This window comes from Xiphophorus hellerii, chromosome 16 (genome assembly GCF_003331165.1).
Source record: "Xiphophorus hellerii strain 12219 chromosome 16, Xiphophorus_hellerii-4.1, whole genome shotgun sequence".
NCBI classification, from domain to species: Eukaryota; Metazoa; Chordata; class Actinopteri; order Cyprinodontiformes; family Poeciliidae; genus Xiphophorus; species Xiphophorus hellerii.
In genome coordinates this window covers 3,811,664-3,829,846 of record NC_045687.1, presented here as the reverse complement: position 1 = coordinate 3,829,846, position 18,183 = coordinate 3,811,664, and the positions used below count along the sequence as shown (strand labels likewise).

General features: G+C 35.8%; 1 protein-coding gene across 1 annotated transcript in view; it reads left to right on the top strand.

Moving 5' to 3' along the window:
- Positions 1-12,557, top strand: part of syt3 (synaptotagmin III) — a 72,964-nt gene extending 60,407 nt beyond the window's left edge. The window contains exons 9-13 of the mRNA XM_032586809.1: positions 809-929; positions 2,673-2,844; positions 4,434-4,563; positions 6,208-6,301; positions 7,525-12,557. Coding sequence (XP_032442700.1) covers positions 809-929; positions 2,673-2,844; positions 4,434-4,563; positions 6,208-6,297 — 513 coding nt within the window. The 3' untranslated portion in view covers positions 6,298-6,301; positions 7,525-12,557. The remainder of the gene's footprint in view (positions 1-808; positions 930-2,672; positions 2,845-4,433; positions 4,564-6,207; positions 6,302-7,524) is intronic.
- Positions 12,558-18,183: the final 5,626 nt, after the last annotated feature.

The window sequence follows — 18,183 nt, the reverse complement described above, 5'->3', positions numbered from 1 at the left end:
TAGTGCCAAATTGGAGGTGTGATCTTTCCTGTTTTATCCTGTTTCCGTTCCACGTTGTTGATTTTTTATTTTTAATCACCAATGAGCCTCAGCGGGGAAACCTGAAACTGCTCAACGGGTTGTTGCTAGGTAACCAAACCTGGGCGGAACTTGAAACAAGTTGTTGCTAGGTAACCGAAGAATGAGTGAGTTAGTAGATTCCACCAACGTAGCTTAGCTAGCAGTTAGAGGTTGATCAGCTGAAGCCTAAATTTCCCAGAATGCTGGACGGATCTGGATCAAAGTTCAGTGAACATCCTATAAATTGAATATTGAATATTTTTTCAGCTGTATTATACTGCTCATTTATTTATAGATTTGTTTATAAGTTAATATTTTTCCATGTGCATTCTTGTTGTTTTATTTATTAATTTACATATGTATTTATTTTATATTTAGTTCAATAGCACACTTATGTACATATTTTTATGTAAATGTTATATTGCTTATGGATATATTTGTATTTACCTATATTTACCACTTTATTGATCACGTGTATATGGGGATATATATTATTATCGATTTGTTATCCAGCCGTACGTGATACAAGTGGAAACTCAGGTTTTTCAGAAAATGTCCGCTTATGAAAATCAATCAATTAGATCAATCAACTTGCATCTCAAGCAACAGCATGTTAGCCGAATCCCATCCAGCTGATCTGTGTTCAGGTTGAGATCTGTGTGTCTGTCGGTGTTTTTTCCAGCTGAATCTGCTCGGACCAGAGCGTCTCCGCCTTCTTTCTGATCCCTGTTCGTGTGTCTGTCTGCAGGAGAAGGCTGATCTCGGGGAGCTTAATTTCTCGCTGTGTTACCTGCCCACCGCAGGCAGACTCACCGCTACAGTCATCAAGGCCACCAACCTCAAAGCCATGGACCTGACGGGTTTCTCAGGTGAACAAATCGCACATCATGAGGTCATCAACACATTTACAGGAAGCGGCTTCCTCTAAAAACTCCTGCTTTTGTACAAAGCTTTCTCCATGAAGTGGTAATATAGAAGCATTTGGAGCCTCATCAGATTTTAATAATCTAATTCAATGATACGTTACAATTTCATTTAGACACTAGTCATTAAGTCTACAGCAAACTCCCACTGTCTTCTGTGATTCTGTTTAAGTTTGGTTGGAAATATATCTGATACACAAAGGAAAACTATACAGGATTACAAAGTGAAAGGAATATTTTAAGTATTTATTTTCTTTTACAAATGGAAATCTTAAAAGTGTGGCTTGCATTTGTATTCAGCTCCACTGAGTCGATATTTTGCAGTTACAGCTGCAAGCCAGTAGGGGGCATTGTTCTGTCAAAGTTTGCACATCAAGCGGGTAAAATTTCTGCCCCTCGTTTAGGGCAAAACAGCTGAAACACAGATTAGATGGAATTATTGAAGAAATGAAGAATCTCTTTGGGTAAAAGAAGTGCAGGGCAACAGCTCATTAGGGTCGTTGTAAATAATATGAAAGAGTAAATGTCCACCAAAAAACTCAGAAGTTTTTTGATTAATCTCTGAAATGTTCTAGAAAAAACGTGAGATTCGAAAGTCAGAAACTTTCGACTGTTGGAATTTTTCTAAGTTTGAAAAGCCGAAATTTTTCAACATGTGGAAATGTTCAGTTTGAAAAGTGATTTTGACTGTTGGAAAAATTTCTAAGTTTAAAAAATTTTAAATTTTGACTGTTGGGGAAAAAAGTCAAATATTTTAGACTTTTCAAATTCCAAAATTTCCTTGTTTATTGTTGAAAATTTTTTAGATGACTCTGAGTTTCTGAGTTTTTTTCTAACAATTTTTTTGACATTTTGGAGCTCAGAAATTTCCATGTATTCTCTAGAAAATCTTTAAGTTTTGGAAAAGGTGGAAAAGGTTAAGATGCAGAAAGGGAATCTGAGTCGATATGACACAGATTCACACTAATCACTTAAAAGTTGATTAAACCAAGGGTGTTCAAAGTGTGGCCCGAGGGCCATTTCCAGACCCTGGACTGATTTTTTTGTGGTCTCCAAACCACATTTCAAGAAAAGATTAGGACAAAACTACAACTTCTAAATCCAAATCTACTTACAGAAATGTTATATACAATATAAAATCTAAATCTAATTGAAGGTTGTCATTGTAACAAGAGAAAATCAAGGGGTGTGAATACTTTTGCAAGCCACCAAATTTAAACCCTCAATGTTGTTGCCAGATTTGCTTAATGCTGCACAATCTGAAACCATGTCTAGAGAAAGGTAACAAATGGTATAATAAGGATTAGAAACTAAATAATGCATGAGATGGAAGCAATTTTTTATTTTTTTTTGTTGCACACAGCAACACATTACGCCTACATGCTGTTATTATTGCCCCATTGATCTCAGCATGATTTAAGAGCATCAGAAGATACCGACGCGCAGTAGAGGAACTCGGATGCCTGTGATTATTCCCTGCTGCTGTCACTGAGCGAAGGGATCCGACCTGTTCTGCTTCTCCCCTCCCTTTGTGTTGCTAATCCAGCTTTGCCTCGGCGACTCGATTCTCACCGGCTTTCATGTGTGACAGATGCAGATACGCGCGAACTCTTATCTCACGCTCCGTGCCTCCATCCTGCGTGTGTGTCTTCTTCTTCTTCTACTACTAATTCCAGTTTTTCTCTCCAGACCCGTACGTGAAGGCGTCCCTGATATGCGATGGGCGTCGGCTTAAAAAGAGGAAGACCTCCATTAAGAAGAACACGCTGAATCCCACGTACAACGAGGCGCTGGTGTTTGACATTCCCAATGAAAACATCGAGAGCGTCTCCATCATCATAGCAGTGATGGATTATGATTGGTGAGGCTTTGTTCAGTCGCTGCTCGCTCCGGGCGCTTCAACAACAGGCTGATCGTTACTGGGAAGCAGCTGTTTGTCAAACGTCTTTGTGCATGCGGCATGTTTGATTTTGGGGCCCGCTGTCGAACACGACGAGGGGCCTCCTGCAAGACGCCCCCCTCCTGCTGAATGATCCCTGTTTTACATAGATGGGCACCTCATGAATAAGCATGATTTATGCTAATGGGGAAGGAAGACGTGCGGCCCTGCCAATATTTATCTCACAGTTTCTTGCAGCGTCACTTGGCTGCTTTAAGTGTTTGTGTATAATTGCACCGCCTCCCTGTTATGCTGTGTAGACGCAGCATTTGGCCTCTGTATAGGTGTTTATGTTTGCTTCCCCAACCCCTGTCAATCTTTTCTCCAAAGCTTAAAGGTGACCTATTAGGCTTCCTTGAACAGTTTACGATACATCTACGATCTACACACTGAAAGGATTTTGATCTCTTTTCAAAATGTGCTGTTTTACAGTCCTCTCACTTTAAATCCAAATTATCTGCTGGCCGCGCCCCCAAACTAATGTTTACACTCACGCGTAAAAATGTCTGCAAACAGATGTGCAATTATAGACACATTGCAACATGATGTCACAAACGTCCAGCTCCCTGCTAGAGGGAAAGAAACTAACTGACAATGACTACAGTAGCTTTGGTTTTAGCTGTCAATTTGTCAAAATAACATGCTAAATCTGAAATGTTCACATGATGTATAGAAGAAAAACTGTCAACTAGATAACAGGTCCAAGGATGTTACATCTTGCAGGTCTGGAAAAAGTTTAATTAAAAAAAAAGGGAGAGCGACGTAGGTCAGTTATGCTAGATTGACTTTGACAATCTTCACATGTAGATGTGCTGCAGAATTCGGGTCTGTTTCATTTCAATTAAAAAAATTTTTTAAAAACGCGACCGTAACACCCACTCTGACAGATCAGAGTGGGTGTTTAAATTAGCAAATCAACCACGGCTTGTTTACAGACAATCAGAATCAGCGGTTGGTCGAAACTAATTACATTAATCATCAGAAAAATAAACATCAAGCCTGAAAACATTAAATTGTAACAGCCTGAACGTTCTGTTGTTTTTGTGGGAAATGTTTTCGTGTTTTTTGGCGTTTAGTCCTGATACACTCGTGGAGCTGTTGTCAGTCAGTTGCTACGGCAACGGGTCTTCGTGTAGCACGACAGACACATAGAGCGAGAAAAACGAGGTATATGAGCGGTTTAGAGTTGTTCTTCAACTGTTTTTCTGCGTTATTTTTCCCGTTGCTGGGGCGCCCTGCAGTAAATTAATAAAACCTCCATTTCCGGGTTTCATTTTTACATCCTTAAGGTTTTTCAAATGGCTGATTTTCCAGATACTAAGAAAACATTAACTTAATGACAAAAAACAGCTCAGTTTTAAGTACTTGGACTGTTTTTATACTTTTATGGCAGTATAAAAATGTTCAAAATGTGAATTTTCCATAATAGGTCTTCTTCACGGCCAATAAATGAGCTTCCCTTCATTTTTGTGAAACTCTACTTGTCCTTTCTTGTCTCCTCTCGCTGTCAGCATCGGTCATAACGAGGTTATAGGCATGTGTCGAGTGGGCAGCGATGCTGACGGTCCCGGGAGGGAACACTGGTCGGCCATGTTGGCAAACCCTCGGAAACCAATAGAGCACTGGCATCAGCTCGTTGAGGTACGCACACGCATAGGCACCCTGGTTAATTCATCCGTTATTGAAGAGGCTTGGATACCACTGGAAAATGTTTTAAAATTCAGCCTTTAATTTGACAACATTTATTTAGTGTTGGGAAAATCTGTTTGTAGGAAAATAATACATCACTTTTCATTAGTAGTTTGTTAATTTTATGTTTTCTTATGAGTAGAAATATCACATAAAATGTCCTAATTATGAGACCAAATGATTAATATCACATTCATAAGATTTGAAGTAATATGTTATGTTTTAAAAATAACAGTTTCTATTAATTGTTTAATAATTTTGAAAAAAAAAAATCTTAATATTAGACAAATCATTATTGTGAGATTTAAAGTTGTACATATGTTCAGTCTGAAAGTCATATTATTATGAAAAGTAAATAAAATGTGAAGAGATGGGTTTAAAAGTCACAATTATGAAACTAAAAATCATAATTATAAGACTTGGTTTCAAGTTTGAGTTTGAAAGAGTACGTCTCCTAAAAGGTCAATTTGGAAAATTATAATTATTAATTAGTGATTGGACTTGATTAAAGTTTTTAATCAAGTTAATTATAGGGTTTATTATTAATTAATAGAATATATTCATTGATCTAAAGGGGGAAATTGCATAAAAACTGTATATCGACAAAATAAGCTAACATTTTCAATTAGAAAACCCTTTTTGCTGTTAAATTATTTAAAAAAGACATCTGAGCTCAGCAACAGATATCTATTGTTTTTAATCCGTTATTCAGGTTGTTCAACCATCAGAGAGTCGGTCATGGAACAATGCGCTGACATTAGCATTGGGAACTTAAGCTAGCCCCGACATGCTAAGCATTGAGATGCTATTTTAGGCTAGAATACCTTCGCTAACAGGCTAACTTCTTTTAGCAAGACTTGAACACAGCAATAGTTTTTTCCAGTCTCCAATCAGATCGTTTTTTGGACCAGAAATGGATCCCTAACCGGTCAAGAGAAGCGGCTTCGTCTATCTATGCTGCTTGTGCGTAAGATTTACGGACGTACCAGAAACGCATACAAAGGTTCCGGCTGGAATTTTCGTATGGCGGGAACAAAAAACAGAAGCAATTAATTGTGTTAATATTTGTCATATGTTCATTTTGATTAACTAATATATATTTTAAGGTGTTAAAAAGTTTATTATGATTGATCACGTTTATATACACAATTAATTTTATTTTTTACATACAAAACCTTTGAACCATTTTATGTAAATATATATATTACTCATATATTACTCGTATTACTTATTTCATTGCAATACAATATATATATACAACTGTATATAAGCTAAATTGAGTAATTAAAATGTTTAAAAACACCAGCATTAAGACCATAGATAAATAAATGTTAAGTGACATGATTTATAATAACCCCAAAAATATGTTTTGTATTAAAATAATAAACAATAGAAGATAATAAATAGCTGTAATCTTCTTAAATTAAATTTTCTCTTCCTGAATTAAATCCCACTCTTCCTGAAGACCCTCAGAAAGGTTTTTCTTTTTACATCTACTGTAAACCTGTCAGTACAAATGACACTGACAGGTGTCATTTCTTTTTTTGTGATGTTTTTTATGATAAAACATTAACAGGAGATTTTTTCCCCTTACAGGAAAAAGCAATTGGTACATTCATATCAAAAAGTGCCACAACCCCCTCCCCTAAGCCACATATTGTGGTGGACAGCCCCCACTCTGATTGAAACGGTGAGTCGCTCATGTGTTTATTGGCTCGGAGCATTCCACAAATAGCATTAGCTCTCTTGGACTCTGACTTTTTAATTCCAGCACACGTCCACCGCTGTGTGGCAGATGCTCTCCGGTCCAATTAACATGGGGGCATCTAGTCGGGTCTTAAAAAGCATGACCAAACTGTGAGGGCGCGATAAGGCAGAAGCTGTGAAGTCGTCAGATGTTGCAGTTCAAAGGCTCAACTCTGGAAAAACACAAAATATTACCAAGTAGTTTTTCTCTAGTAAAAATCTTGGTACACTTGAAATAAGACAAAAACATTTTGGGAACATAAAGAAGCTTGTTTTAAATAAAATAATTTCTTAATGATGAAAAAATACTTGCTACACCAGCAGATTATTTCACTTGTAACAAGCTATTTGTTATAAGTGAAATATAAAACAAAAGATTAGGACAATGCAAAGAAAATAAAAATACAGAATAAATCCTAAATAATATGAGAATAAATCCTAATGTTACAAGAATAAAGAGTCATAATTTTATTACTTTATTCATAAAATGATGATTAAAGTCATCATTTTATGAATTATGACTTTCATAATTTTATCAGGACTTTATTGTCATTATTTTGATTGTTCAAATAATGAATACCGTATTCATTATTTGAATTCATTATTACAAATATTCTGGTAATATTATGACTTCATTCTCAAAATATTAGGACTTTAATCTCATTATTTTGACTTTATTCCTGAAATATTATGACTTTCTCATTTTCTGACAATTCTTTTTTAATTTTTTCTACTTATTCTTGTACAAATTTATCTTGCAATATTGTCATTTATTCTCAATATACTTTTTAATTTTATTTTTCCTTAGTACAGTCCTAATATTTTGTCGCAGAAATTATCTGCCAGTGGAACTAGTCCATTTTCTTCAATATTAAGGAATTATTTACTTAAATAATCTCCTATTTTTTTTGCTGAAAAGTAACTTGTAAGTTAGTTTTGTCTTATTTCAGGTCTATTAAGACATTTGCAGAAGAAAATAGACCAACAGCACCTGGTTATATTTTGTTTTTGGAGTGCATCATCTGTATAATCTAGATGTTATGGGTTATGTAATGCTTCTCCTCCTCCTCCTCCTGCCTGACTTGCAGAAACTCCATGCTGTTTATATATTATCCTGTCTCCCACTGTCTCACGCGTGCTTAATCCGCCTCTTCTCTCCTTCCTCAGGTCATTATCATCTCTTCGGCTCCAGATTCTCCTTTTTTTATTTTCTCTCTCTTGTTTCTTCTCCTCTCATCTGTGAATAATTCTCTCCATCAAAGACAAGAGAGACGCGGAGACGCTGCCAGTGTCCAGCTGCTAGTGCCGTTTTGCTCCTGCTAATGAATACTCCAACTTCCGCGCTGTGTTTGCTGAGCTGGAGGGGAGGGGATGGAGCTTCACCCATCCTGAGCTGCAGCATGAACATCAGACTACACGTTACAAACACATGCAGACAGGAACAAAGTCAGGTGTAAATCTGGGACCTAGCAAGAAGCGCACACACGTTCCTCTCTCTCTATCTCTTACACTCTATCTCTTACACACACACACACACACACACACGCGCGCGGATACACAGAGTTTGTAGTATGTGTGTAGTTCATGTGCTCTTTGGATATGTGTAGCAGTGACGTGCGGTTAGGAGAGGCAGTTGAGGCAGTGTTTCACCTGTATGAGTAAAAATAAGAAGTAAAAACAAATTATCTATTTTCATTTTCTATAAATTGTTTTTTTATTGGTCATTTCAACATTTTTATGGTCACATTTGCTGAATTTACGCTGCATTGCCTGTTGAAATGCTTTAAAGAAGTCCGGCGTGAGGCAGTGTAGTGTCTTACCTCACCTCTGGGGGGCGCTGTATCACCAATCTACTTGTTTAATTGCATATTTTCTACACATGTTGACTTTCCACAGTATGTTTGATTTATTAAATAATATTTGGGACACATTTAGTCTTTCTGATCGGCCATAAATGTGTAGTGTAAATGGGGCGAGTGAGGCAGAAAGTACCGTGCCTCACTGAGAGGGGGCAGTGCTGAGCCCGATAGACGCAACAGGGGATCTTCTTCTACGCTCAGAGATGGAACAAAAGGCCACTCTCTTTGGCTGCCAGATTTTTGAAAATAAAAGAAAATCAGAAATAATTTAATTAATTGATTTAATTAATTTTTTTAAACAACACAATGAAAGAAATATTTGTGGAGGATAGGTTCAGATAAAATAAAGGTAAGATTACACACAAGTTTCAATTCTAATCAGAAAAGAGAGAGGTCAGCCAAAGGAAACATTCAAATAATCAAAAAATAACCTTATTAAATATTGATTTATCTTTCTTGCTATTTTATTGTTAGAATTAGTTATAATCAAAATTAAAATATAGCTTCCATGGACCCCGTCGGCGTGACATTACATGTGCAGGATCCCACCTCCCTGCTGGAGGGCAAAAAGCTGCTCGCTAACAATGACTAGCATTGGTTTTAGCTGTTAAGTTGTCAATATAACACGCTAAATCTTAAATGTGCACCTGGTTATATATATAAAAAAAAGGATGCAGTTCTTTACTACTAATTTTCAACACTACAAGATAACAAGGTTAGGAGAATGTTTTAACTAAGAAAAAAATACTGAGGGAGAGAGAAGTAGTTCTGTTATGCTAGCTTGACTATGATAAATGTAACATTTAGATGTGCTGTGGTATTCTGTGTGTTTCAGTTCAGTTAAAAAAATAAAACAGGCGACCTAAACACCAACTCTGACAGATTATCAGTAGAGCAGATGTTAAATTAGCTAATTTACCACCACAGTGTTAGCTTAGCTAATAGCAGCGGTAGCTAATCTAGCACGGCGACCACTTATTAATATTCGCAAAACAAACATAAAGCCTAACAACAATATACTGTGACGAACTGAGTGTTCTGGTCTTTGTATGGGAAGTGTTTGGGTGTTTGTTGATGCTGAATCCTGAAACAAAGTGGCGTTGTTGTCAGGTGCTATGGCAACTAGCCTGCTTTTAGCGTAGTCGAGGAATAAAGCGAGAAAAAAGTAGTTTTGAGTTGTTCAACGTATTTTCTCCATTATTTTTCCCTTTGCTGTGACGTACTGCACTAAACTAATAATGCCTACGTCTCCAGGTTTGGTCAATAGTTCTACCGCGGCAGAAGGAATCGTCCTTTTGCCCTCCAGCGATTTCCGGATGTAAACAATAACATGCAGGGGGTCCATATTGGATTTTGGACTCTGGTGAAGTCCGTGCCTCACCGTTCGTGAGCCTCACCGCACGTCACTGATGTGTTGTAGTTCATTCTAGACACAAAAAAAATAAGAAATAGAAAGCCATCATAGAGTGGTCATTTCAACCAGGACCAAAGCTTCATGCACTTGTACAGACTATGGAGAGAAAGTTACGTTTCAGGAGGAGGAACAAAGATGATAAAAAACTCAAACCATCCGTCGTGCATCCGTTTGGCGGTTTGAGGGAAGACGTCGGGCTCCTATTGATGTCAGATGAGCGGGAAAATGAGGACGGACTCGTCGCAACTCGTACGCAACCTTGAAACGTGCCCCTCTTTGTCTTTTTCTTTTTAAATCATCCAAACGTCTCGTCAGGAGGGGAACTTTCTCGCCAGACTTTTACGGGTTTCCAGGATCAGGGTTGGACTGTTTGGATCACCACTCGGTTGTTTTTCTACCATTCCAGGACTTAAAGTTTTTGCTTTCTCAATCGTAGAAAAGAAAAAACAGAAAAGAAAAAGTCATTGTCACGCTTCAACGGATCAAATTGTTGTCCATATCATGTCTCTGACAGGACTTTAGAAGGACACACACTTCTGTGTTGCTTTTATCAGTGTGTGTTTCAGTGTTTGTGGGCGTGTTTGTTTTGTACTTGTGTGTATGTGTGTGTTTGACACGTATCTGTGCTCACCGTCGTCTCTTCGTCCTCCCATCGTTTTCCTGTCTCCACTCCTAAAATTCAGGCGTCTGCACTGAGAAGTTTGCTTCAGAGCCAAACTTTGTCTCGATTTGTGTCTCTAAAGTGTGTGAGTGTGTGAGAGACAAGAGGGTGTGTGGGTGTGTGTGTGTGTGTGTGTTCTACTCGTGCCTCATTGCACTATAGGTGGGGAAGCACCGTCTTTGATAGACGTTAGTTTTTATTGTCTATGTTGTCTCTGATAACTGCTGCCAGTCACCAGTCAGCCCTCCTCTCCTCTCGAACCCTTTTGCCTGATGTAAGTAACCGTGTTAATCGTGTTCTTCTTTCACTAATTTATGTGCTGAATGTTGGCGCGAAAAACCCAGATGGGATCGAAAGTGGTGAAGTGCTGGTGTATTTTGCTTATAATTATTCAAAAGGACACAACAACTTAAAAAAAATATGAAAAAACTGCTGCTTTACAGGCTGATTACTGAAAGTATGGAAGCCCATACCTGCCAATTTTAAACTGGCACATTGCATGCCATTATCGGGACTTAAAAGTTATAATAATGGCACTCAAAGGAATCATTTAGTTTATATCAAAGGCATATTTAGGAAATAAAATATCAAAATTGTGAGTTTGAAGGTTATAATTACATTGAAAACGGTTTAAAAATTATTTTTTGTGCAATTTAAATTTTAATATTTATGAAAGTAAACTAAAAAGTCCTATTTATGTGACAAAAATGGTCAGTTTTTAAAGTAGCAGCTTCATAAAATTCAGAAATCTCAATTCAAGTTATAAAGATTAAAAAAAGATGTCAATTATTAAATAAAATAAAAAATTCTATAAAATTAATTTAATTTTACAGAAAATTAATTTTCTATTAAAACAATTTTTTCATAGAAAAATTGGGTCAAAATTGTGAATGGAACATTTATGAGATTCAAAGTAATATAATTTTAAAATCTTGCAAAAACACAATCAGACACTCAAAGCTATGATTTCAAAAGTAATTATTACAAAAATGTGTCATACTTTTGAGTAAAAAAATTATATATTCACATTATTATGAGATTTAAAGTCATACTTTGGATCTCAAGTCACAAAATTATTTTTTTAAAGTAAATAAAATGAAAGAAATTAGTTTAAAACTGAAATAATTTTTTTAAATTTGAGTTTCAAAATAACTGAGTTAAGAAGCCAGTTTCAAAACAGTTTTCTTTAAACCCTTGATAAATTTGAGATAAAAAGTCAAAATTCTGAAAATCTGAATGATAAATTTATTTTCATTCAATCTCTATCAAATATTCAAATTATCATGATAAAATTCAAAAGTTCACATTTCCCACCTCTAGCACAAATATTTTAGAAATGCAGTGTGGCTGTTATGGGCTCCCGTATATGTTTGGATCCCCCTGAAACAAAGCCCACGTGGAGGGAGGAAGAAAACAGCACTTTTAAACCAACAGTTATAAAACCGCGCCTGTCACTGCTAATGCGACTGAACTTGAGCAGAACAGTAACGCTCGGCGTATTGTTGCCACTAATCCGCTCCCGCACAAACACACGCCGTGTTCTCCAGAGGGGGGATCTACTTTCTTTCTCTTTACGTTCGGATGAAGGAAATCAGGTCACTCGCTCTCTGTTCTTTGTGTTTCTCCAGTCAGGGAATGATCAATCAGCTCGTTGAAGGTGATATTGATTCATTGGAGCTCCATAATAATTCTCCTCCTTCTCTTTCCCTTCGGCTCTCTTCTTCTCCTCCTTTTCATTCCACCTGCTTGTTTTTATTGTTTTTTTTTTCCAGCCCTCCATCTTGTCATGTTTCTTATTGTTTGCCTTCTCTCCCCTCTCTCTCCTGCTGTCTTCTCTTGTTCGTGCCAGACCCGAATGGTCACGGGGAAACATGTTTGCATGCTTATATTAACACGAATGATGTCAACTTGATGCAATGAAAAATTCTATAAGTGATGCTTTAAGCAAAATCTGACAATGAACTTGATACTAATACTACTAATGACGACTAAATGGAGACCTAGCAGTTTAACCTCTGTTGTCAAAAAAACTACAACGATGAAAATGACGTTTATGCTGTGTTTATCAGTGTTCTGTTTCCTTTCTGTCAGTTTACAGTTGTTTTTTATATATATAATTTATTCAAGAAGTTTACTTTTTTATTGGTTGTTGGTGAGATTGAGGGCGATTGTTTCAGTCTGGACAGGTCACAGGATGTTGGTGAATGTGTAAGTAACAGCGTGGCTGAAGCAACAATAATGGAAATAAAGGATATGTATCATCCGCTCTGGTGTTTCTGGCTGCTTCTTCTAACTGCTCCGCCAGGCAGAGTATCAAATGTAAAGCTGGGGGGATATCAGGTTTTTTACCCTCTGTAATTGACTGGAGTATTAGGATTAACATGCTCCACCTGCAGAAAAGCTCTCAGACTCTCCGCTGTGCATTAAGTCCTGTAATTATTCAGCCACTTTGTCATGAATTCTTCATCGAGGCCCGAAATACAGCGTCAGCACTGGCTCCTGCCACTGCACTGCAAAAACACAAAATCTCACCAAGTGTTTTTACTCTAGTTTCCAGAGCAAAGGTCTTACTTCATTGGACAAAAATAACTTCAGCAAGAAGTAAGAGCTTGTTTTTAGTGACTAATTCATTAATATTGGTGAAAAATTAGCAGATTATTTCCCTTATAGCATGGGGAATAATGTCTTATTATAAATAAAATAATCTGCCAGTGGAATTTGTTCATTTTTTATATATATATTTTTTTAGAAACAAGTTCCGATATCTTGCTGAAAAGTTTCTTATAAGTTAGTTTTCTTATTTCATATTTTCTATTCATTTATGACCTCGTCGTGTTTGAACACTGTAAAAACACAAAATCTTAGCAAGTATTTTTAGTCTAGTTTCCAGTTAAAATATTTTAGTGCACTTAAAATAAGATAAAAATATATTTTCAGCAAGACATAGGAGCTTGTTTTAAGTCAATGATTCCTTAATATTGGTGATTATTTCACTTATAACATGGGGAATAATATCTTATAATTGAAATAATCTGCCAGTGAAATTTTTTCATTTTTATATAACTTTTATATAAGCTCCTATATCTTGTTGAAATGTTTCTTGTAAGTTAATTTTGTCTTATTTAATATTATTTTCTATTCTTAGGCGTTTATGACCTTGTCGTGTTTGAACACTGCAAAAACACAAAGTCTTACCAAGTATTATTGGTCTAGTTTCTAATGTAAATATCTTAGTACACTTAAAATAGGACAGGTTACTTACTTTCAGCAAGTTATAGGAGCTTGTTTTTTATCGATGTACGCTTTTTGAAGTTAAACTCATGAGGTTTTCTGAAATGTGTGTTTAAAATGTCATACCCAAATCCAATCAGTTTTTCTCTTTCAATAATCTTTGTATCAAAATAAAGCTAACAGGTGGGAAACTCCATCAGAAGTTAAGTATCACAGCAGCTGCTACAGTTTCAGAAAAAATGAGGATGAAACATAAAATAATTTGGAAATTTTTTTTGTCCATCACCAGATTTTTCTTTTTTTGTATCATGCAGGATATAAATTTTTCAGAAATACTATTAAAAAAAGATTTAAAGTTTTTGAAACCAAATAACCACATTACTTGTGTAATTATTGATGCAACCACCACATTTTTTTGGCACTAACAGAGCTCCATACAAATGTTGCTTTATCATCTTCTAGCCAAGAGCCTTATGTTTCCATGGATACCAAATACATCTATGTTTAACAGAATGGAGGCGCAGTAATGAGAGTAGGAAAAGTTTAAATCTTAAATGATCTACTCAGAGATTACAGGTAGAAACTAATTTAGAATAAATCTGGTGAAAAGTGTCTTTTATTCAGCTTTTTGTTTAAAACTAATAAACTACAAAAAAAAAATCTTAATATTGATTTTTTTTTTTTTAAAGTTACTAGTTCCACTTGCAGGTTACTTCACTTATACGGTAACTATTTTCTCCCCATTTTAAAAGTGGAATAATCTGAAAGTGAAACTAGAAATTTGTATCAATATTCAGTATTACTGACTTAATCCAGCTCCTATTACTGACTAGTTACTTATGCAAAATTACTTACTGGAATTTTGTGTATTTGCAGTGAAAATCGACTTTAATATCGACTTTTTAACTCGGCATTAAAAAATTATTAATTATTATGATTAATCTTGCTGAAAAGCTACTTGTGAGCAAGTAAAAAATTGTCCTAACATATTTTTACAAGTATTTGTGGTTTATTTTCAGTTTTTGGACGCCCTCCATTTTCTGCTGCCCTGGGCAACTGCCCATATCAAAAACTGCCACTGCTTATAAGTTACTTTCGTCTTATTTCAAGTGTACTAGCAGATATACACCAAGAACTAGACCAGAAACTGTTTGTAAGATTGTGTTTTTTAAATGTGTGCTCTCTAACTTCTGCTCTCTCTCCCCTTTTTTTGTTTTCTTTTAATCACGTTTATTATTCGTCGTGTCGCTGCCGCTGGAGCGAAAAGCCGTACAGTAGCAATTTGCAAGCCAAATACTTCAGCAGACAGCAGAGAGGGGCGATCACAATGAGCGGGGAAATGACGGGAAGGAGGAGTAGGAGAGGATTAAACAAATGAAAAGAGGATGACGAGGGCGAGGAGGCGGCGGAGGAGGAGGAAGAGGAGCGCAGGAATGCATGGGGAAACCTGGAGCGCCAGAGGAGATACTGTAGCTGTGGAGGATGGGTCTGTATATAAACCATCCATAACGGGCAGCTGCAGACCACACACACATATATATAAATAAATATATTTATTTATTTAAATATATTTAAATAAATATATTTAAATATATGTGGCAACCCACCAGTTAGCTTTGCTTTAACATTAAAGACTAAGAGAGAAAAATGAGAGGATGGGAGGGGGTGAGGGGGGATTTCTGTCTCCATGGCAACTTTCCCACCATGCAAAAAAAAAAAAAAAATCATTTAGTCGGAAAGACATTTCACTCAGTTCAGTGAGCTGTAAGAGGCAGCGGACGGGAGGGGAGGCGGTTTGTTTCTCTCTGAAGGAATTTTTCTAAAACCCGACAACTAAACATGAGCTGCTACTGCAGCGTGGATAAAAAAAAAATTATAATAAAATGAATATATCTACAGATAACGACTTCGCCTGCGACGATAAACAAGAATGCAATCTTCGTGTAGAAGCAGCTGTCTTTGAGTCGTGACATTGGTGTTTCTGTTTTTAGGCTTTAAAAGTAAATATTACACTGCAAAAACAAAATCTTACCAAGAATTTTTAAATTTGTTTCCAGAGCAAATATCTTAGTAAATAAGACAAAACTAAATTACAAGTAACTTTTCAGGAAGAAATAGGAGCTTGATTTAAGTAAATAATTCTTTAATTTTGATGAAAAATTACTAGTTTCATTAGCAGGTTATTTTACTTATAATATGGGAAAAAAATTTATAAATAAAATAATCTGCCTGTGGAAAAAACTTTTTTATTAATATTAAAACAATTATTTACTTAAAACAAGCCCCTATATCTTGTTGAAATGATACTTGTAAGTTAGTTTTGTCTTATTTGAAGTTTACTAAGATATTTACACTAGAAACTAGATAAAAATTAAGTGTTAAGTTTTTGCACTGTATTGCAAAACACAGATACTAACAAGATTTTGTGTTTTGCAATACAAAGAGTCAAAATTCTGTCAAAAATGTTTGACTTTTCAAACTCAAAAATGTCCTTATTTTCTTCTGGAAAGTTTCTGAGATGAATCTCAATTTGTTTTTAGTGCAAATTGTCAATTTTTCAAGCTCTAGAATTTCCAAACTGTTTCTAGAAAAGTTTTTGAGATTAATCTGAAAGATTCTGGGTTTTTCCAAGCTAAATTTTTGACATTTGAAATTCAGAAATTTCCAAATTCTTTCTCGAAAACTTCTGAAATTAATATAAAAAAGTTACTTTTTTCTAGCAAATATTCAACTTTTGAAACTCAGAAGTTTTCATTCTTTTTCTAGAAAATGTTTGACATCAAACAAAAAGATTCTGAGGTTTTTTTTTCAAACTAAGTTTTTACTTTTAAAACTCAGAAATGTCCATGTCTTTTTTAAAAACATTTCTGAAATTAATCTAAAAGTTTCAGAGTTCTTTGGCTGAAATGTTCTCCTCCTTTTTTTCTAGCTATATTAGCCCTTACAGGCTGCCGTACCTTTGCTACACATCACCAGCAGAAGCCTTCATAGAGAAACCCAGAGAGGATGAGAAATGTATGTCCCAGGTAGCTCTGATAACCACTTCAGAGGATTTAAGTGTAGCAGCATGTTGGCTGTGATTACCTGTTGTGAGGCGACCATCTGGCCCTCCCAGCTGGATAAAACGGTCAGGAGAAAGATTGTCTTCGCCATACCACCTGGACCTTACAGACACAGAGCACCATATTTTTCATTCATATTTCATTATGTCAGTCTCTGACATTAAATAACAAAGAAAAAACCCAAATGCAGTCGAAGTAAACATTGTCTGGCTTCCCAAAGACACATCTAGAGAGCAGGTTCTCTGTAATTGCTTGGCAACTGCCTACATGGTGTGTGTTGAAGTTCAAAGCTAGACGGCGTATCTCCAAGCAGCAGAAAACATCAGAGGTGCCTACGCAGGCAGGCACAATCATGCACAAACAAACATTCACAAGCCGTCCCGCCAGTTTAAATTGGCCATGTTGCTCGGTCACAATCGAAACGCGCTGTGGGAGGTTGAATGTTTAGATAGAAACTTTACTCATCTACTGCCGGAAGGGGCACGGCTGTTTTCTCCCGCCTGCAGAATTTAGGTTAAACCGATGCAGATTGGTGTGTCTGTGGGAGGTTTTGACTTTGGTGAAAACAGAACCGAGTAGCCATCAGCAGAACGGACCACTGGACCAATGTGAAAGGCTGCAGTCACACAGCAGGAAAATGCGACCAAATCTGCTTCTTTTCACCCAAATGTGACTTATATCCAGCTTTTCACCCCACAAAAAATCCAATTTGTTCCACTTCTATGTGTGGTAAGAATCAGACTTGGGTTGTAACTAGTTACATTTACTCAATTACATTTACGTCAGTAACTTTTTTGAAAAAATTTACTTTTAGGAGTAAGTTTTTTTATTGAAAGAAATTGATCTGAAAAAAAATTATTTTGCCTAATTTAGTTATTTTTTGTTACTTATATGAACTATTGTCATTTTGGTCCTTAAAATACCAAAATTTCCATTTAACTTTATGTTGTGGTCCATCTGATGATGTAATTTTTAAATATTAAATGATTACTAATTTGATCAGTTACTCTGTACTTAAGTAGACTTTTTACGAAACACGTTTTACTCTTACTTGAGAAATTTCTTGAATGGATACTTTTTACTTTTTCTTGAGTAAAAGTATGTTGAAATAGTGCTACTCTAATTTAAATAAATTTTTGTGTAGGCTACTCTGCTCACCTCTGGTACTAATTTGGATTTGTATCCAATAGTTTTCAAAGTGTCTGCAGTTTGAACAGACATGTCACTTTTTATCACTCAGGCTTTTATATCACTGAAGTGAGATTTGCATCCTAATTTTCATCAAAAGAAGCCAGACACTGTAAATCAAGATGTAAACAATGGCTGGAAACTGTAATTATGGATGTATGAAAGGAAAAAATAAAGTAATAAATAACTGCCAAAAGAAAAACTCAGAAAGTTTCTAGAAAATCAAGGAAATTTCTGAACTGAAAATGTCAAAACTAGCTAGAAAAGAAAATCTGACATTTTTTGATTAATCTCAGAAGTTTTCTGGGGGGGAAAAAGGAAAACCCTTGTGTTTGAAAAATCGAAATTCTATGACTTTTCAAACTCAGAAAATTTCCAAAAGTTGAAAAGGTTATTTTCAAATTCATACAT